The 22383-nt window shown below is 43.5% G+C and overlaps 1 protein-coding gene across 3 annotated transcripts in view; it reads left to right on the top strand.

Moving 5' to 3' along the window:
* The window catches only part of UNC5A (unc-5 netrin receptor A), a 902953-nt gene that overhangs the window by 785840 nt on the left and 94730 nt on the right, over positions 1 to 22383 (top strand). For all 3 annotated transcript variants that reach the window (XM_069244554.1, XM_069244553.1, XM_069244555.1), the window contains 3 exons: positions 5279 to 5512; positions 14332 to 14481; positions 17931 to 18095. In XM_069244554.1, the coding sequence (XP_069100655.1) occupies positions 5279 to 5512; positions 14332 to 14481; positions 17931 to 18095 (549 nt within the window). The remainder of the gene's footprint in view (positions 1 to 5278; positions 5513 to 14331; positions 14482 to 17930; positions 18096 to 22383) is intronic.

Raw genomic sequence — 22383 nt, 5'->3', positions numbered from 1 at the left:
GTTTCACCCTGTCTAAAAGGCAAATGGCTGCCCCACCTAGCTTCTCCAAAACACGTGGATTTCTGACAAAGTTAGATCGCATGTTTCTGTGGAGAGCTTCTATCCTAGGTGTTCGTACCCCAGTGCTCTCTATCCACGGGCCACATACTCGGAAACTTGAGGTAATGTTAGCCCACTCTCGCCAGGGTGACTACCTAGTTGACAGATGTGGAATCACATTCCTAGAGGCCTGCCGTGGACCAGATTCTTCTACTGTGTATGGACAACAAACCAACCAAAGCTAACTCACTGTAACACAGCCATAGTCTGCACCTGCAAGCAACAATGGGCCCATCATAATAGTGCTTCATGGTCACACCAGTTATAGTAATACATTATGTGAATGCTAATTACGATAAATAATTTAATGTACAGTCGTGAACATGGGAGGACCCTTTTACAAATAAAAAAATCTATCCAGATCTGAGTACCTGCTAGTAAACTTTAATTTCCTCAATTTTGTTTTAGTAGATTATCTGCAATAGTAGACTAAGAAGAAGATATGTTCATCTTGGTGCTGTGTGTCTGGCATGACACGCGAGACAGAGGGTGTAATTTACACCCTAGTGGGTAGTACTCCTGTTCTGCGGGGAGAAGGAGGTGCTGTAGCTCACAGTGCTTCCAGCCAACAGCAGTTTGTAGTATTGGCCTTGCAAGCTGAGTGGGAGGCCTGTCTGCACATGTTACTTCCTGCCAGGGAGGGACTAGCCTATAGGGCAATCTAGCAATACCAAAATGGTTGGTCCAACAGGTCAGTGTGTTGGCCATTTTTTGGCTGTTTCTCGGCCTTTTGAATGATCTGGTGGGGAATTGTTTACTGTTGATTTCTCTGATCTTACAACAAACATCGCCTGCAGCAAACACAAATGCATGCAGTCTCCCATACCATGCAAATCAATTACAGAGCCTCTTTGGAAGTTCTAAACTGCCTGGTTTTACAAACGTGGACCACTTTTTTAGCTATCTGATTTGCAAATGGAGGCCACTTTTATTTTTGTCCCCAGGCCTATTATCTGTGCCTACTCGACCATGCTTCCTGAGTAAATGTGATTGCATCCTTCAGGAGTGTAGAAGGTCAAATAAAACAATAGTTCCATTCCAAAACTAGGTCACAAGCTTTGTTCTCCCCATCTGTCTGATAGTATTCCAGGCACAAAGATGGCCAAGTGCTAAGTGTAAAGTTCGAGAAAGTGGCAATTACCAAAGATTACCTCGAAAAGAACAGGGAGATTGAAGGGTTGTCACTTGTTAAGGTTGAATCCTTGATGCTTTCTAAAGACACAGCGTCTCTCCCAGATTTGTAATCAGTGGCGTAGAGGGATCATGTGACTAAGTTGTGCCAGTCGTTAGGTTACGACCTCCTGAATATCTGATCCCATCAAGGAGCCCAGAGATGGGACAGCTCTAGACACACTTGGTAGCTCACTTTGCCCTTGTACTTTCTCTATGTTGTCTATTTACTCTTTTATCTCTTAGACATTATGATAATGTGTCTGTCCTTGGCTGCATGTGCTCCTTCTGTACACTTAAACAAATATGGTATTTTCAGCATTCTAAATACATTTGCCGAGACACTCCATCTGGCACGGTAATAGGAATATGAGCAATTTTTTATTTTGCTACTTTCTTGACTATTTACAGACCTAAAATATTCATGTTGGATTATTACTTTCCTGGACAATGACAGCGGCCTTCTAACTTGTGCTACTGTGCATGCGGGTCCTGTTAGCAGTAGCAGATCAACGCCCTGCAGTGATAGTCAGCCATAAAGCCAGTAGACTTCCAGCTGTAAGATGTTAATTACCACTGCAGTGAAGGCTTCAACTGGGAAGGGCAAGGAAGAATTGATATCACCAAGGAACCACAGAACAGATAAAAGTACAATGTTTTCATTTTTAGGCAAGAAATGTTAGGTTTCTGGGTGTAGGATTAGGTCTGATGCACTCAGTTCATGGGAACTTCTTCAGCAGTCTCAGGGCAAGTGAAGGGTTACTGGAGTGGACTGTGACAATCAGAGCCTTTTACCACTTGTACCCTGGGGCTTTAACTCACTTAGGAGTCCCAAACTGAGCATCACATAACCCCCTTGAGCATTTGACTCTCAAGATAGCAAATATGAGCATTCCACAGCATACTCAGGATAGCGCAGTGGGGATAGAGACTCACAGCTTTATTAACCTCTAAGACAAGTTAATATTGTATGTTCAACAAATGCTTAGTCTTTGAAAATGAATAGATATTTTATTAAGTCCCACATGGCGTAATACAGTACCAAATATGTCAAAAGGCAGACAGTTATACTGAGTGTTCTTTCAAAATGTTCAACATACACAGAAGACACACCGTCTTTAATATACCGGTTGTGTGACCCCCTCCCCAACAACCTCTGTGATTCTTCTTGGAGAGGGGCATCAGGACATCAGCAAGTCTTTGGGAAGGCCGTGCTAATGGGACCAGTACTCAAGAATACTTTCTTCACGTAGATATTGGCTTTTTCCCTGATTCAATGTTCTTCTAGTTTACTCAGTACACTATTGTCCTTTTCATTTTCTGGAGCACATGGAGTGCCTGTGCTGCGTGGTGGTTGGCAGGGCAGTGCCATTCCAAATAGTGTGTCCTGCTTAGCGCACGGAACTCGAAGGTCAATGTCTTCACACCAGCCCAGCCGATTTCAGTGCGATAAGCATCAGCGTAGAGGTGAATCATGTAAGCATCATCATTCAAGGAGGCTCTGTTAATGCTGCAGTGTTTGCGGCTCAACAGATCATTCAGCTTGGATTCTTCCTCAGGCCAAGTCACAAAACCAACCACCAAAATGAACTAGGTGCCCACCGTTGGTCATAGAGATGAACACTCACACAGTTCTGTTCATGCTGAGGGCACTCTTTGGGATTTCTACACCTCACCCTCATGGAGCAGTGCTGGTCCTTCGAATGTGATGTTGTGGGCGTCCTTGACTTTTCCCTCCTTCACAGTCCTTCTTCTTCAGAACTGCATGTTCCTCCAGAAAGGCCACCTCAAGTGCCCTTCATGAGAAGTCAGTCCAAACTTTCCCTTGAAGCAGGATCCAGGAAGTGCCTCTTAGCAGACTTGGTCAGAGTTCAACCAAGCCTGGTAAGGGGAGTTGGCCGTAAATATCCCAAACCAGGGAGTTTCTGGTTTTCACTGGTGCGGAGATTACAGATCCTGATAAAGAAATCTTGACACCAGGCCCCCCGGGTAGTGTCTGTCGCATTTTTATACCACCCCTGTAGACACTATTTATGTATTGCAGTAGTAGATCCTGAGACCAGTTCTGGTCCTTTCACTTGTTCCATTCACGCAGGTCCAGCCTTTGTTGCAAGGTGCAAGCAGGAATGTGGGTGGAGTTGGAAGTTTGGAGAGACTGAAAATAAGGGTACAAAAGAAAGGGAAGTTGTCCCACTTAACTACCTGTTTACTTGTATGGGGTAGCCCTTCCAGTGAAAATGGGAATGGAAAGGGCACTGGAACCTCCCCAAGCTTTAGAAGGACCCTCTGTTTCCCCTCTTCCACACCTAATAGTTAGACCCACTACAACGGATCCCAGAAATGCACTAGAAGAGACCTGCAATCCATATATGCTCTCTGGGCTCTCTTCATCCCTGGGACTCGTAAATCACTTAGTTCAGGAAATTAAAATATATTCCTCTGTAGCGACACGTATATATAACAGATACACTACATGCATGGCCCTCACGCACAGCAGTAACACTTACGCACGCTCTCCAGAGACATTCAGGGACCTTCCTCTGTCTCAACAGTACTTAATCCACCTTTTGAAAGTTCTATTGGATTTGCAAAGCTGTAAAGCTGGTCGTACAGAACTTTGCTTGATTCATTTTATTGCTTGTAAAGATTGCCCATTGAAAGACCTATACTGTTGGAACCCGAAGCTTGAGGAAAGTTCTGTGCGTCCAGTGAAAGCTGCTACCTAATGAGGATACCTAGTTAACTGAGAAAGTTGGAATCCAGAAGCAGAATGTAGGTATGTTGGTTGGTCTTGCTATTTTGTGTACACCTTTCCTGTAAGTTACTCTTGGATCACTGTGATGATTCATAAAACAAAACTTGAAAAGCCTGAAATATCACAAAAAACGAACGAAGAAAAGTTCACCAAGGTAATTGGGTATTCCCTACCCAACTCTTTCAGCTTCCCACAGTCTTGAAAGAGGATGCTTGTAGAAAGTAATGATTCACTGCCACCGTGGCCTTTAGCGGCAGGGTGTTAATGAATGTTTGCATCAGTTCCCTTTGTTCTCTCTGAAAAACCCTCACTGAATTCTTACCACAAAAGGATTCTTTTTGATTTTGGCTTGTGTATATATTTATGTCCTGTTTTACTTGTTTGAAGAATTGTGTAAGGAATATTTACTCTGCAAGAACAGTTTTCTTGCGTTGCATGTTTTTCACAATTTCATCATTTTCCACTAGTTACTCTTTTCCATGTTTCCATCAATTCATCTTCTGTGTATTTGGATTCATTTTTTTGATTTGTTTTTCTGTTTTATCATTCACCTAAAGTTGTGGTGTCCATTTAAGGCTCTGTATTGTTTACTGTATTCTTTGTTTTGCTCACTACCTGCAGACATGGTCTCTGAGGTGTGCTTGTCACCAAGGCCTCGCTGTCAAAGAGCAAAGGTTACTCTCAATGAAGCCTGCTGAGCTGTGTGCAGTGTGTTGTAGTTATTTACATAATCTCAATTTTCTCACACTCTTGATTTTTCCTAAAACTTACTAAAGTCTGCTTTGTAATACCCTGAATTTATACGACTTGGAGGTCAAAGATATGGGCTTGTGAAGACATTTGTTTCCTGGATGTTCAATTTGTCCAGCTTGTTCATGGGTAGCAGAGTGCTAGAGAGGCTCTAGGTGTACAGGCCGCAGGAGGTGCAGGGATGTAAGCAGAGTGCAGATACGTCTTGACTTCAAGGGACATCTTGAGTTTCACAATCAGTCCCTCATCAGTGTCTCCAGTATATTTGTTTGTTTCCTGTGTTGGAGGGGCAAGTAAAAGTTCGAAACAGATGCTGTTGGTCGCGGAAATTGGGACAATGATGTTTTTGTCTCTTACTTCGTATATTAGAAGTTAATCAGAGGTGTCTGCTTCCCGCTCTTGGTCTTTTGGCTGAGAAAGCAGGCGGATCTATTGTATGGTCTGGGAGAGGAGCGCCTTTCTCCTATTCTCCATCTCAGCTCTCTCATTTGATTTTTATTGCAGGACGTCCTTCATCTGGGTGAGGAGAGTCCCTCCAATGAGTATTACTGCCAGCTGGAATCTCAGGCCTGCTACCTGTTCACCGAGCAGCTGGGCCGCTTCGCCCTGGTGGGGGAGTCGCTCAGCATGTCCGCGGCCAAGAGGTTAAAGCTGCTACTCTTCGCGCCTGCAGCCTGCACCTCTCTGGAGTACAACATCCGTGTATACTGCCTCAACGACACGCAAGATGTGCTCAAGGTAAACCGGCTTTCGACTGCTGTACATCTCCAGGGGATGGGTGAAGCCTGGTGCGAGGTCAGAGGGGAGAGAGAAGTGTGGTGAGTGAAGATAGACCTCAGCTTGGAAAGCACAAGAGTTCTTGCCATTTTATTCTTCCTAAGGGCTTGTGCCTGGAGAAGGACTAAACCAGCCACTCCTAAGCCATCCACTCAGGACCTGACTAACCTTAATAATGTCCATGCCCTTTGTTTATTGGCTGACCTAAAGGTCAGATCTCAACACAGAGAGCAGTGGATATTTTTACCGCCATTTTCCAGGTCACCGGAGCTTTCTTCAGACCATGTCTTGAATCCTCCTCCTCCCTCAGGGGGTATCTTAGGGTGCCTTTGTCCGGAAGAAGATACATTTGAGTTTTCACCAAAGCATTAGTAGACATTCTGACAATGTTGAGATCCTTTTTAGTGTATTTCTTTAGAGAAGACTGCTGCCAGCATTCTGTTTTTAGCTAAATATATGGATCAGTGAAGAAGAAATACATGTCAAACTCATGAGTGCCAGACAACTGTGCCGACAACAATTCAGAGCCCAGTTGTTTGAGGTACAGGCTTGTAAATGTACTTTGTAAGCTGGCGAGGATATACCCTGTATACTTGCTATTCATTTTTTGTGGGGGGCAGTGAATACACAGATGAACAGCCATCCATGCGTATTAGTAGTGTGTTCACTACAGGGAGGCTTGAGCCTGGGGAGAGGGTTGACCCCCAGCCTAGAAATGACAACGTGAGTCAGCTCCAATGATTGGTTAAGGAGCTGGACTGTGGGGACAAAAGCAAAGCCAACAGGGGTGAAAAGCAGAGCCTGGACATGGGTAATGCCCAACAGTATCACCAACCCATTGCAGCCAGTGCTAGACGAGCAAATGCATAAGGAGGAATAGAGGGGCTTCCTTTGCAAACAGCAGACAACCTTTGCCCATAAGAGTTGAAGTGTACCACGGTGAGGACAGTGTAGGCTCAAAGCCTGCTGGGAGATTTCTGTTGGGCACTCATCTCGGTTCCTCTTGCTGCGCTCCTTGGTAGAGAGGACTAACCAAGTCCTTATCAGTCTAACCGCACTATATAAAGGGCAGGCCAGCCCAATCTTTAGGACCATCGCCTCTTGACTTAGAACATCAGTATATCCTAGATTTGTTTTTGCCTCTTTGGCCTAATAGGTTACAGCTTGAGTCCATCTCTATGCAGAGTAGATATGGGAACAATGCATAGGGACTCACGAGGCACTTTACTGACAAAGCCCAATGACGTAGCCCTCCATCTTAACTTGCCCAAATTGCAGCTACAGCTCGAAATGTCAGAAACAACAGTTTAAAAAGGCTGTGTGTGTGTTTGTGTGCTGTGTTATTTTGTTATTTTTTGTTTTGTCACTGAGGGTCTATGTATATGGGACGCCTGTAGGTTCCCTGGTAGTAATGACCAGTACTAATTTCTAGAGTCCCTGTGTCTTCCACCAGGCGGTATGTTGAATCTGGCATTGTCCAGAGTTAGTGCTCACCTCACTAGAAGCACTTTGCGCTGGAATCATGGCACATGCCGTGGTCTGATATGTCAATGCATGGTAGCTTCTTATCCTTGGCTGTTCTGAGCCCTATTGGTAGTTTATGTCCTCGTGTTTCATCTGCAGTTCTGCACACTCCGGGCAAGGACTTGTTTCTATTCTGGCTCTTCCAGGGTATCCTGTCTGGTTCTGTTCGCGGTGAAAGGGGAGCTCTAGAGCTGTGTGCTACTATCCAGGAGGAAGGTGGAGGTCAAACCCCAAATGTGTTGCAGTCTAGGTGGCTGGATTACAGTCCCCTAGATACTTCAACTAGGAAATAGGCAGACACTAGTGCAGCAGTGACAGCTAGTGCTCATTCACAGCCCTTCAGTTAAAGTTCACTAATTCCGCAGTGGCTCAGGTGATGGAGAAAGAAGTACAACACTGATTTAGTAGCGTCACCCACGGACTAGCCGTGGAATGATATAGGCTGCAGTCATGAATAGGAAGCACACACTAATGTGACAGCGACACCCTGTGGGCACTGCCTGAGGTTCTGGGCTAATTAAACAGGCACATGAGCAGTAGTGAAGCCTAGAAACCTAGTAGCATTCAGTGAGGTTCTAGAGGACGGTGGCTGAGAGACGTGCGTGTCAGTGCCTTCCATTGACCAAGCTGTACGTGGCAATCCAGAAGAGGAAGGACAGAAATCAGTGCAGCAGTGGCATATAGTGGCCAGCCAGAGCATGCGTAGACATGGGAGGAAACAGAGACAAGAGTAGCTGTGATACACAGTGGGCAATCAGAATGTATTTACAAGACTGAGGTGCTGCTGCGAGAGAGATCACACATACATACCTACACACATCAGAGCAGTAGTGGGAGTAAGTGCCTAGTAAGAGCATGGGGATATGGCAAAAGCTGAGGTCCAGGATGAGGCACAAACTGTTGCATGCATGAGATATTCAGTGACTCTTCAGAGTGCAGATGAGGCTGAAGGGAACAGTTGAAAACTGGAGTAGCCTTGGCATTCAGTAGGAAGTGAGTGTGGCAGTGAGAGAGATATCAGGCTTCCAGTAAAGCAGCAGCACCAAGTGGACAGTCAAAGCAGGGCATTGGCTACGGTTCTGGAGAAAGAAGACCAAGAGTGGTGGCGCACTGACTCCTGGTGGCCACGCATGGCGTTAAATTAAGCACTGCACAAAATTAAGTAAATTGAGCAAGTGTTTACGCCCACTGTTGCAAGAGTGCCTGTGCGGCACTAGGCAGCAGACAATGCACAAGCGCACAGAAGGAGCTGAAATGTTCCATAGCTTTATAAATTAAAAGCCTTTTTGCTCTCCCCCTTCCAGCAATGCAGCGCAGCAACTTTGCTTGTTGCCTGCATTGCGTGAAAGATTAGTAAAAACGCCTCCCAGTATTTAGCTATTGTATAAAATGGCTGAATGTCCATGGCTACTATATACATTGCAGCTGCATAAGTGTAGTATCTGCTGGCAGGCACTCTATAATGAAGGGTAACCGCATGCCCTGTTGCCTTTGCACAGGAGGGCCTGTCCAGCAGTAGTGAGATGATCGGATTAAAAATCTTTCAATGTATTGTAATCCATAAAAGGCCCTTGCTACAGGATTTTCTGTTCTGCAGTCCTCTCCCCTTAAACTGGATGGGAGATCACACCTCCTACCTGTTTACAGCATGTCAGTGCATTTGCTAAGCAAACACTGCCCGTATTGTAGGTAGAATATGTACTGGGAACACATGGGTAAAAGTTGGCACTTGAGAACTCAGTTTCAGATACTTTTGGCAACCTTGTAACAACTATGCCAGATTTTTAGCGGTAGCCCAGTTAATTGTATTGTGGCAATGACCAAAGTCATATGTGAAAGAAAAATGTTGGAGGGGCAAAAACAGTCAAAAGTACCTTTTTTGTTGTTGAAGCTGCAAAGTTCTACAACAGTTAAAGGAAAGTGTCAACAGACTGTGCGGGATAAAGCAAATTAAAGTATGTAGGCTGACACAATTTCAGCTGTCCTTGAAAGATTTATTTAAAGCCCACGGCTGTTTCAGTGTTATATTATTTATCCCTTCAATGCTATTGTGTTTTGGGAGCTTATAGTTCTCTCCACATACAAGTTTCTGAACAGTATTCTTAATGGTAATTTTAATGTTTTTGAATGAGATTGTGTATGTTCGTTCCAGTGCTGAGTTAAACTACTTTTAACTGCAAGGATAAGGGACGGTGATCTTTTAACTAGGATGGTGTGGTGCTAGAAAGAGGCCAGGCTAAAAGAATATTTGTGTATTGTTTGAAATTGGGTCTCTAGTTGGCAGAGCTATGCACCCTGTCCAAGTAGGGACCACAATCGTAGTTGTGTAAGCCAGTTACACACCATAAATTATCCTGTGCTCGCCCTCTGGGAGCTTGGCGCAGAGCAGGCAGGCTTACCTTAAGAGGCATGTGTAAAGTATTTGTGCAACACTTAAAACACTAAAACAGTGATAACTACTCACAAAAAGACACCACATCTGGTTAGAAAAACAGAGCTTAATTGTATGAGTAAAACAAGACCAAAACTACAAAAATCTAATTGGTAGAAGTCGAGATAGGAATTTTTAAAGGTCAAAATGCAATATAGTGCTTAGAATCATAAAGCAAGGGTTATCTGGGCATGCGAGACTGGGCGAAATCCAAAACTTCAGGCTGATTGCCTTGGAGGACAGGTCAGATACAATTCCAGAGAAGCCCGCTGAAGTTTTACCTTCTCAAGTTGAGCCACAGTCCCACTCACGGGAAAGAAGTTTACAGAAAACAAGGAGAACGTCGCTGGCTGTGATTGGTGGGAGCAAAGAGCTGACTGAACGTCGCAGGCGGGTGGTCGGACTGGAGGCTCGCAGTCATGAGTTGCGATACTTGCTGTGTGAAGAGACCAACTTGCAGCAACTCACGCTGATCTTTCGTGCGAGCAGCGTGGTTCCATTGCAGGCAGGCCCATTTGCAGTCGCGAGGACCCCAAAAGCTTGATTCTAGTAGCCAGACAACACTTCGAATGACCCAGGACTGGAGAGGAGCCTCTTGGGGGTCAGGAGTTTGTTGAAGATGGGTCTAGAAGCTGTAGCAGATGTGTTGGAATTTTTTGTATCCCTGAGACATCAGAAGAACAGGAGGCAAGCTATCATGCCTTTGGAGTCACTTTGGTTCTGGGATGTAGAGATGCAGGTCCAGTTCTTCTCGCTCTCAGGCAAGAGGCCAGAAGGTCAGAGCAGCAGAGCAGAGTCCAACAGATTGACAGTCCTTGTAGCAGCACAGCATCTCTTCTTCCTGGCGGAGTATCCACAGGTCCAGAAGTTTACTGATTTGGTGGGGTTTGGAGTCCAGTACTTATACCCAGTTGTGCCTTTGAAGTGGGGAAGAATTCAAAGAAAGGCCTATGAAGAGCTCTAGGTCCCTTCCCTTCCGTCCCTGGCTCCAGACACACTGCAGGGGGTTGTGCAGCTCTTTGTGTGGGGACAGGCAGAGCCCTATTCAGGTGCAAGTGTCAGCCCTTCTCTCCCATCCAGCCCAGAAAGACCCATCAGTCTGGTGATGGGCCATCAAGATGTAAATGTCACATCTCAGTTCGCTTTGTGTGTGACTGTCTAGAGGGAATTCACAAGAGCCCAGCTGTCAGCTACCCAGATGCATATTCAGACACAGACAGAGGCACTGAATGGTTAAAGTAAGAAAATGCCAAACTTTCTAAAAGTGGCATTTTCAGACTTGGAACTTAAAATTCAACTTCACCATAAATTGTGATTTTAAATTGTGAGTCCGGAGACACCAAACTTGAAATATCTATCTGGTTCCAATTGGAAATTACACTTATAAAATGTAATAAGGTAATCCCAATGTTAAACTGTCAGAGAGATAGGCCTTGCAGTAGTGAAAAACACACATATGAGTTTTTCACTACCTGGACATGTAAAACTTAAAAGTACATGTCCAACTTTTTAAATACTCTGCCCCTGCCCTTGGGGCTGCCCATGGCTTATCTTAGGGGTTATTGGTATGTGTTAAGAAGGAAAGGTTTTGGACCTGGCAAGAGGGTTAACTTGCCCTTCGACATGGTAGTTTAAAACTGCAGCCACGGGCCGTGCAATAGCATGCCTGAGTCTTGTTTAAAGGGCTACTGAAGTAGGTGGCAAAATCAGTGCTGCAGGCCCACCAGTAGCATTTTATTTAAGGTGCCTGGGCACATGTAGTGCACTTTATTAAGAACTTTTAGAGTAAATTAAATACACCAGCTGGTGTCAGGTCAATGTTGCCATGTTTTACGGAAAGCACACATGCACTTTAGCACTGGTCAGCAGTGGTAAAGCGCTCAGAATCTTGAAGCCAGCAAAAGCGAAGTCAGCAACACAGGAGGACAAAAGGCAAAAAAATCAGGGGGAAATCACGCCAAGGATGCCAGGTCTAACACGTATGAAGAAAATAGCCTGTAGCCTTAACATACTATCCCACTAGTTCTCCTCCTACCTGGGTCTAATTTCCAGTAGCAGAAAGCAAGCACCCACAACTTTGCAAGTCCATGGGGCAAGTTATTGTAGCATGACAATTCATCTCTCCACCTCCTAGAAATGATGTCCCTGGTATCCTGTTTTAATTCACTTATGAGACTACTCCTTTGCAGCTGGTTCATGGAAGCCCTGTTTCTTAAGTGGGGTTCTGTGCATTGCTCAACTTTCTGTTTTCCTTTTTCGGGGGTCATGCATGTGTGACGGGGGGGTCATCCTATCGTCATACATATTCCAAGGAATGAGCCCCGTCACGTCACCTAGACATGTTGCCCAGATAGCCGCCGGCCCGAAAAAGGACAAGTTAGGTTACCCCTGAAATACAGAAGGACCCACATTCAGGTGAGAACCTTATGCCTCACTAAGGAGCATGGAATGCATGCCAGAAAAGGCAGGGACACACGTGTATAGCCCTGAGGAAGGCCCAAGACTCATATAGGCTTTTTGCGAGGGCTGAAACATGTTAGCAAAAAACAGGGGTGATTAAGATATTAATGCTCAATTAAAACCTTGTACTAATTTTTATTAAACCATTGGTACCCTACTAATAAATAGTAATTCTGACAAGATATACCTTAAGGTTTTTTTAATAACTTTTTACTTTGTTCAAATGGATCCCTGCTTTCTCCAGAAAGATACTTTATATAAGAACTCCCATTAGTGGTCGAGTCTGCCCTGGTGGTATCACCCTACCAGGGTGCAGATAGGTGCCGATGATGAAGCATGCCATTATTTAGTGGATTCTTCAGTAGGTTATCTTAGCGTTCCCATATATTTGATTTGTTTTTGTTAAAAAAGCATTGTTGTCTTTTTATATATTGAAAATTATTTTATTGACACAACCAGAGCCAATTACCTCAGTCTGCCCCAGGACTCTTGAAAAAGATCCCTCAGTGAGGCTGTGTTCCAAATGCTGATCTGTTAGCATCTGCTGCCAAGCATACTGCCCCAGAGACGAAAAGCCCCTGTCCTCCCTGATTGCACCCCACGCACTCTCCTTTTTCTCCTGTTTGCTCCTTTCTCATGGGGAGGGAGTGAAATCACAGCAGGGAAATCTGAGGAGCCAATTTCCTTTGTAAATCTTTAGTCCTTTATTATTTGTGCAGCTTTGGTATTTATTAAACTGTCACATCATCTGAAAGTGACCTTTTAAATGTTTAATTATGGGAGAAAAAACACCTTTAATGAGATTAATGTACATGTTCTGCCCACACTTACCTAATCGTTCCAGAACCCCTCCAACTCTCTCTCTCTCTCTTTCTCTCTGTCTCTCTCACGCTAGGTTCTCTGCATGCATGCTGCCATTCTCTCCACTCTCTCTCAAAACAACTCCCTTCTTTTTTCCTCACAAAAGCCCCCTTATCTCTGTCCTCTCTTAAACAAATATATGACCAACATCTCTTCATTTCTGTCCCCTCACATTCCTGTCTCATACCATGTGCATTTGTGCACATCACAATTTCTCTCTAGACAACCTTCCACACTGTCCTTCCTCATCCCTTTCTCACCAGGCTGTCTCTTGCTTGTTGTCCCTTTAACACCTCATCTCTTTTGTTCTTTCTCTACCTGTGTGTTCTACTTTTTCTGTCATTAAATGGCTTTCTCTTTTTTTCTGCTTCTCCCTATCTTTTGCCTTTTCTCTCTCCTACTCTCTCCCTCTCTATAGTTATACCTTTCTCCGTATCTCTTTATCTCTTTCCCACTTTATTTGGCTTTCTCTGTTTCTCTTTGTGTGATATCTTCAATCTCTTTCTCTCTCAGTGGTGCCTCAACATCTCTACCAAACCATCTTTTTTGTTTCTCACTTCTCTCTTCACCTACTAGAGAGCCCTCTCTTACTTTAACTCACTCATCATCTGCCTCTCATGATCTTCATCCTCTTGTGTGCTTCTGGTGTCCCTCACCCTCTTGTGCTTTTAGTGTTCCTTACCCCTTCTCATGCCTCTGGCCTCCTTCAATACATCTACCCCTGAAACCCATCAACCGTGTCTGGGTCATCACCCCGTCTTGCAACATTGGTGTCCCTACCATTGCCTGTTCCTTTAATATCCCAAACACTCTCATGATGCTCTGCTGCCTTTTACCATCTCTTGTGTCTCTACTAAATCTCACCCTCTCTTGTGCCTCTAGAGTCCGGCACCCTCTCTTGTTCCTCTTGTATGCCTCACCATCTGTTCTGTCGCATGTGCCCTACACCCTCTGTTCTGTCTCTGGTGACCCTCACCCTCTCTTATACCTCTGGTGCCCCTCACCATCTCTTGTGCCTCTGGTGTTACACATTCTTTCTTGTGCCCCTGGTGACTCTCACCATATCATGCTCCCCTGGCGTCATTTCTGTCTCTTTCCTTCATCTTCTTTTCTGTCTCCAGTATCCCTCACACAGTATTACTGCTAGAATAGTGCACCTCTTTTGTGCATCTGGTACCCCACACCCTCTCCTGTGTCTCTTGCTCTATCTTGTGCCTCCCAAGACCTGCACCCTCTCTTGTTCCTCCAGTATTCCTTGCCCTCTGTTGTGCCTCATGTGTCCGTCACCCTTTCTTGTGCTTCTGATAACCCTGACCTTCTCTGATGCCAGTTGTGTCTCTCACCATCTCTTGTGTCTCTGATAACTTTTACCTTCTCTTGGATTTCATGTGTGCCTCTCCCTTTCTTGTGCTCTCGCCTTCTGTCATTCCTGTACTCTGTAGGCCCTCACCCTCTCTTGGGCCTTTTGTTGACTCTCACCATCTGTTATGCCTCTGGCCTTCAGGAAGTGATCCAGCTGGAGAAGCAGATGGGAGGACAGCTGATTGATGAGCCACGGGTACTGCATTTTAAGGACAGTTACCACAACCTGCGGCTCTCCATCCACGACATGCCCAGCTCCCTGTGGAAGAGCAGGCTCCTGGCCAGCTACCAGGTACGGAGAAGAAGGACCCTCAGATCAGATATTTGCCAAAGAAACAGAGGGTAGAGGGAGGGAGTCCCAGGGTTTCACACAAAGTCATAGGTCACCATGTGGACAACCATGGGCAAACATGCAAGGACCCACAGGGGGACAGGCAGTTAAGCAGAGGGTAACATAAAGGAACCACGGTGGGGCTGATGGATAACCACAGCGGATATGACATAGAAACCAGGAGACAAGACCAAGCATCAGAGGGAACAGACTGAGAACTGTGAGGGAACTAGCAGAAAAACACAGAAGAAAGTGAAGAAAACCATAGTGGAACAGGTGGAGAATAAGATGAGAACATGCAATGAACCAAAGGGAGCCAGGGATTCAGAGTAGACTAGGCTGAGAATGCCATAAGGTGTCCGACTTCCAGAGAGAAAACCTTAGAAGAACTGAATCAGTGGGTATTTATCCTCAAAACACAATAGGTATGTAAAGCAGTCCAAACGTAAATGATTTGTCAATGTGTCAACCCATGTGAGATTATTTGTTGGGGGTCTTTATCAGGATAAACTTATAATGCACCCTACATCTTCACAAAACAAAACAATACGGAAACCTGATAAAAGAAAGATATCATGAATTGACTTTACTAAGGTAATACTATAGTTGGACTAGGCCCTACCAGAAGTATCTGAAATGCTATGATTTCCAATCTAAAACATTGAGACCAAGAAAAATGAAAACAATATACAGGGCCTGCCCATATGTGGTGGTAAAGATGTGTTCAGAATAGTATGAACACTTACCCCGTGTGCAGGAACTGCAGAAAAAATATTGGATTTATTCAACTTTTTTTACAAAATTGGGTGGAGAAATCCCCAATAAAATAGCAAACAATAATCAAGACTAATATTTAAAGAATGTACGCCCACAAATCCTTGATCCCCAAAAATGGGACAAAAATGACCTCAAATAACAGAGCACAGCATTTATCAAGCACGTGACAGCAAACATGCAAACTCTTGATACAGAATAAGTTCTGAAGAACTCCACAAAAAAATGACCAAAAATTCTATCAAAATATGTACCCGTGTAGACATTACAATATAAGTTAACAAAAAGATTTTGTGGGTATTGGCTGATAAAACAAGAAAAAAGGACTTCCCCCTTGGAAAAATTACTCAGGAGTACTCTGCCTGCCAAACTCTTAGATGTCCCGCCTCAGTGAGAAACATGCAGACCTTAAGTATTCCATTGAAAGATCCTCAGTTGACTCCATCAATGGAATACTTCCTCCAGCAGCATGATTGAGCTGGGGCCCTCTTTCGTTCACATCGTGCATTAAATCGAGCATTGGCCAGGTGAATCATTTTGTCTTTTCTGTAGTGGAAAGTTTTATACTGAGCTTCACATTACAACAAAGGTACAATATGGACAACAGCAGTGAAACATTTCCTAACACAAAGAAAGGCATAATACAGGTGGCAGTACCAGAAGGAACATCAAATGATTTTCTCAGTCATATGGGACAGATTATATACATGTAGCTAAAACACTAAAGAGAGAGGATTTAAAAGACTAGTTTACTCTTTCTGTAAGCACACATAAACATACAAAAAGCACAGCACACCTGGAAGAACGTGCCAAACCTCTTAACAAATTACCATACAAGTACTTGTATAGGATGATGAACCTTCACCTTCTTAGAGAGATTTGTTTCCTCAGGGGGTTCCACATCTAGCACTGGAAAGCATCATACAGGACTATTGTTCACTGGTTGTACAGTCTCATATTTGTGGGTTCCCTACTTTGGGGGAGTTATGCCCATCCCTTAAGTCTATATTTATGTTCTCCCATAGCTAAACTGTTAGACAATATTATGTAGGTAAGCTAAAAATGTTTTCCTAGTATCTTCCTTCCACAAGATTAACATTAGGAAGCTCAAGCAACAGACCCTGATTATTTTGTCTATCAACATGGGGCACTCGAATAGTGCCCCTATGGAGCCAGGCGCCTTTCTCAAAACGATAGGTATCTCACATCAAATACTGTGAAAACCCCTGGTTCACAGGGCATGTTATGCAAGTGCATTTCTGTTTTTTCATAAGTTGGGAGAACAGCAGTGAAAACATCCCTTCTTCGTAGAGTAGGCACATCATAGGCAGAAGTAGTGCAAACTTCCCTCCTTTAGATGATTGTTACAGCTAAGGCAGCTGCAGCACAAGCTACCCAATTCACTAGAGAGGCAGAAATCCGGTGCATCAGTGCAAACTTTGCTTTCTTGCAGTACAAGCATAGCATGGTAGCAGCAAAGGAAGTCTTATATCACAGAAGGCATGAAGTACAATCTTCAATTCCCTGCAAATCAGATCCGGCAGGACAGACTATTACAAGCATTCATCGCTCACAGAACAGGTACACTGAAGACATGATTGGCAAGTAGGTTACAGACAGATCTGTGGAGGGAGTGTTTAACTCATTGCGAGGGGTGTACAGGTGGAGAAGTAAGTGAAAAGGAAAGTTCTGACACCATTCTCACTTAGACAGCATTCCACATCAGTACCCTGAAAATCCTGCTGCTGTCACTCAGAGACCTGCTGGGTGTGTTGAATCTTTGATTTTCCATTTGAGTTATAGCTGTTATTCATTATCGTTATTTCAGGCATCCCAGCCTTAAATCTAAGGAACTGTGCTCTATAAATGCACACAGGGCCCAGCCTCTTAAAAAAGAGTTTGAATGCATGTGCACCAGATGCTATACAATTCCATGCTCTGTGCTGCACCTGTTAGGAATGTTGGATCTGCCGCTGTTCCCCTTCATTTCTCTTCCCCCCTCTCTCTCTCTCTCTCTCTCTCTCTCTCTCTCTCTCTCTCTCTCTCTCTCTCTCTCTCTCTCTATCCTTGGTCATTCACTCTGTTACATTGCCTCTCTTTTACTCTTACATGTCCTCTCTTTTTCAACCTCTGTCTCTAATTCTTACTTTAATTATACTCCTCTGTATATAGTTTGTCTTTATCTCTGTTTACCTTCAGCTCCCACTTTATCTGTTTCTTTCTCTATGCTTCTCCCTCAATCTCTGTTGCCTTCATTTCTCTCTGTTTTTGTATTTTTGTCTCTCACTTTGGCTTGCCTCCTTGGGTCTGACGTTTCCCATTCTTCTTTCTATTTTCTTTTCTTTTGATCTTTCTCTTTTGCCTCTCTTTCACTTTTACCTCTCTCTTTCTGTCTTTTATTCAGTCCTTTTCTCCAACTTTCTCTTTTATTTGCTGCTTTCTTCTGCTTTTCTGTAGCCGCTATGACCCTGTCTTACACACCTCTATCACTCTGTCCTTTTGCAGTCTCTATCTCTCTGTCTCTCTCTGCATTTTGTCTTATTCTTCTCCTCTATTTCTCTTTTCAGCATACCACACCAGCTCGTACCTTCCTCTTTCACTCACTTAATCTCTCTCTCTCTCGCTGTGCCTCTTAGGAGATTCCATTCTATCACATCTGGAACGGGGTTCAGCAGAATCTTCACTGCACTTTCACCCTTGAGCGCTTCAATCTCAGCACCGTCGAACTGGCCTGTAAGATCTGGATATGGCAGGTGGAGGGAGATGGACAGAGTTTCAATATCAACTTCAACATTGCAAAGGTATGTGAGGCTCTGCACCCGACACCATTTGGGCAATATAATTCAAAGTTAGACCATAGAGTGGGGCAGCTCATAACAGTGCCCCTGAAATGGCCAATCACATAATTCCTGAGACAATAACAGCTCTCTGTCTGCCAATAGCACTACTCTCAGACAAGAGACAAGAACACCACTCTACAGGCCGGTAGGACAAACTCCCAGCTGCGGTTAACTGGTAAAAGAATAAGTGCTGGTGCCCAAAGTTTGAGTCAGAAACCAATGGCAGATGTCATCAAATACCAAGAATGCTTAGTCTTTATTCTACCCTGCTGTAGCATGTGCCTTCGTAGTATCATGCAAGGGCTGGGTTGATGGATCTTTTACCCAGCATGTAAGGGAGTGGAGACAAAAGGCATCAAAACTTTAACAATCAATTAAGTTAAAAGCATGAGTCATTTAGCCACCCAAATGATAGTCCAAGCTGAAATAAAGTTCAAGGGTTTTTATAAGTTAATGCTCAGAGCGATATAGATAATTCTCAAAACAAGACTATAAAGTTCATCAGAAATACTAGGCACTCAGTAACAGCAAAGGCTAATCAGGTAACTAAGTTTGACAAAAGGTAGGTAAAAAGGGAAGGTGTCAGCTTTTCAGAAGTGTGATCAAGAGTCTTCTCGTCTGTGTCAAAGAAAAAATCTTTCTAAGTCTCAGCAAGGCTTTTCAAAGGAGAAAAGGGTAATGAGGGATATACCTCTCAGAGTCCAAGAGGTTCAGCAAGAGGTGGGAAGTGGGGAAGATATCCTCAATGGGAAAACAAGGAGAGTGCTGCAAATCCATCTGGGAAACTGTGTATTTAGGTTCACAGGGCAAGATGATTTGTTCGTCCATCAACCCATATAACGCAAAAGGTGAAATGTCCAATGGAAAAGAGCCATACGATTCAGACTGCAACATCAGTGAACATTCTCAGGATCTTCATGTGACACTTCTTCCATCTGTTCCCATCCATGCCAATTTGAAACATTTTATATACCTATTTATTCCACAATTCCTGAATGTACAAGTCTCAAGGTTAAGTTCACAAGCCTGTAATGCATTAACAATAAAGTATCTATTTCCAAGCTAGCTTTCTAATTAGAACCATGTTTGAAAGAAAAGTTCATGTTAACAAGAATGACTAAACATTTTCAGCACAGTCATGAAGCAGGGCCTTGCAGGCCTCAGTTAGGATACTGAAAGTGAATTAAAGCAGCACATTCATCTTTGCATTTTATATACATTTAGCATTCTAAACCATAAATTCAATATTAATAAGCTACCAGACTTGTTTGAATTACAATAAATTCAGAATGAAAAGACTCTGTTAACCCTTACATGTGACTATAATAAATAACTACATTCTATACACTTGCATGTTACTTTTAAAATATTTCTTACTCAAAATCTAATATTGTTTTAATGCAAACTGTTAATTTTCATCATGAATTATAACATAAAGACAAATTAATTCTTTAAACATGAAGTTAGAAATCTATTCCACATGCTTTACGACTGCTGACCTAGAGAAAAGCCATGTTAATGTGGCTTTTCATTGCACCACTTTACAACTAAACTATTAGTTCTTTGGTTAACATAATGCGTAGGTTGTCACGCATAGATGATCAATATGAGATGAGGGACAGTACTAAAATGTCTGCTACATCAACCCCATGTCTCTTCATCTGCAACCAGTGCCCTTACCAAAAGGCTAAACAGTCTTTAAGAATAGTGTTTTAACGTGTGAAAGCCTTAAGTACAATCTTGTGTGGCACTGGACAAAGATTAGGAGGTCTGATTTTTTTCTGTATTTCTGTGGAATCTCTCTATCACAAATTTTTCAGAGAACTGAGTGTAGTTAAAATTTCTATTTTGGATTGCGGCCCTCCATATGCGAGTGCAGATTTGTGAAGCTTGACAACATGTGATACTGTGTAGTTTTTTAAAATATAGGTCGCTACATAGGGTGCATACCTACCCGTAGTTGCAAATAAATGAGGATAACTAAACTCCATATGCTTTATGTATGTTACAATTTTCCAATTTTGCTCAACGAGGCATGCATGAACAACATGTAAACATCCTGTCCTTCCTAGCTCTAACCCTAGGCCTTGAATAGTTGTTAGTAAAACATTTTATACACCATGATTGGCTGAGGACTAATTATTCTATCTACCACTTCTGTCCAAAGATCAACCCAAACCATTGAGCAAATGGGACACAGGCGGACTCATGGTAACTCCCTGAACACACTTGGCAGGCTTTCTACGACCATATAACCTGTGATTCTTACCCTGTGAATGGTTGTTGAGTGGTTTACAGCTCAATGAAACACCAAGGTGTTGGATTTTGTCTGTTAACAGACACCAGTAGCAGATTACTGCCTTACAGATTTATTAAACGCTTAGAACTGTGGAAGAAAATCCAGGCCTCACTTTATAAGTTTTGTTCTTAGATGAATACTGTTTAAGTCCTTAATGGTATCCTGTGAATGATAGAGATAAAAACAAGATGACAGTTGTTTGTGTGGCATCATGGGTTGCATTCATTTGCCACAGATACATGCATCCTAGATATGTGAAGCACATTTTGAGAACTAAGTACCATACTATACCTATCATACAAAAAACACTTAACCTGAAGTCAAAGACTATGCACCTAGGCAGTAAACCCCACCCCAAGGAAAACACCAACTATCCAGATATTAATGACCTCCTTTGTAGAGAGTTCTCAATTCACTTTCTTTCCTCCAGGAAATACACCTGGTCCGACAATGACATCCAGTCCTCAGGCAATAACACTTACAGGCAGGCAGATAAAGCAGTTTCTGCATGGAGTATTACCCACTCCTTTGGCATGCTCCTTAACCTCATGAAATACCACATGGCCTCAGGCGCTCACCTCCAATACCCAGGCAGTAATCCTCATGGCCAAGTCAAAAAACGAAACCTACTCATTCAATAATACCCACACATCAGGAAGTGTAATCCAACCCCGCTGGTAGCCCCCCTCATTTCCTGTATTCATAATACTTTATTCCTGGTCCCTCATACTGGACGTGCTGACAGGGCCATGACAGGGCATGTTAGCAGGTTCATTTTAGGCTTCTTGGATTGTTTGCTCTTCTCACACCTGCCATTTGGTAACAGATTAAAACAGGTCAAGGTCGCTCTGTAAAAGAATGAGTTGTACATTACCAGGAGGAAATACACATGTCTGGGAGTGAATTTTCATAGTGTGAAAAAGCATTTAATTATTTCTTGAGATAAGGTTAAGATACAGATTCATTATTTGTCTTTCTTCCTCTTACCCTCCCCGTTCCTCTGTCTTTCACAATCTCCACCCTTTCTTTAATTCTTTTTTAGATTTCGCCTGCCCAGCACTTGTGCTGTGCTTCCGAAATCTCTTGAAAACAAAACAAAATCTTAAAACAGGCTTATAGGCCGACCATTACTTACCATTGGTTCACTTCCAAATCACTCTTATTTTCTTGCTTCTTATTGTTCATTGCCTCCTCCTTGCCTCTGCCTTTCTCCAGGGGCTTTGTGTGTGTCCTTGCCGTGGAGAATGGACCAAGTACAGTTTCTGCTCCGAGGCTAGTATTCTTCCACTGGCCTTAAGCACCTGCAGGACCTCTTTTTAGGTTGAGCATAGCAGAGCGCAAGCGCTGCTTTTCTGACATGTTGGTATCTATGTGGGCTTTTAACCACGCCCACCTCACACTTATCACTTTCACTCGCTCATGGGCTTGCCTTTTAAAAATCCTTTGATGACATTGGTAAAAACTTTACGTTTGACCCGCCTTGAGGCAATTTTGTTACCGCCTTGGCCATCGACCAATTTACATGGATAATTGCACATTTGACGATATGTATGACTTATAGCAAACTTCTTTTTCCTTTTGTGTCTCTCCTTCGAACTCACGCTCAAGGAGGCTGTGGCGTTTTGCATTGACTTGCTTATGTCAACTGTTTTGCTTTTCATTTTCAATTTATATGGCAATAAAAGTCCAGTTAGTATTTTATAACGCTAATAGCTCTTACCTGAGAAAATCCGAGACCCTTTGCATTGCAAATGCTTATTTTACTTTGTACGTGCACTGTTGTAGAGTGCATGTGTCTGCAGGCCCTCTCCTTCACCCCTGCCCTCCTCCCACTGTTGCTACTCCCTCCCTTGTGTCGCTTTCTCCTGACCTCCTCCCACTGTTTGATGTTAAGCGACCCTATCATCCTCATCCTGCTGCTCGTTGTGTTTCCCACCTCCTGCCCTCCTT

This window comes from Pleurodeles waltl, chromosome 7 (assembly GCF_031143425.1).
Source record: "Pleurodeles waltl isolate 20211129_DDA chromosome 7, aPleWal1.hap1.20221129, whole genome shotgun sequence".
NCBI classification, from domain to species: Eukaryota; Metazoa; Chordata; class Amphibia; order Caudata; family Salamandridae; genus Pleurodeles; species Pleurodeles waltl.
Note: the sequence above shows the minus strand (reverse complement) of the source record. Positions and strands in the feature narration are given on the sequence as shown.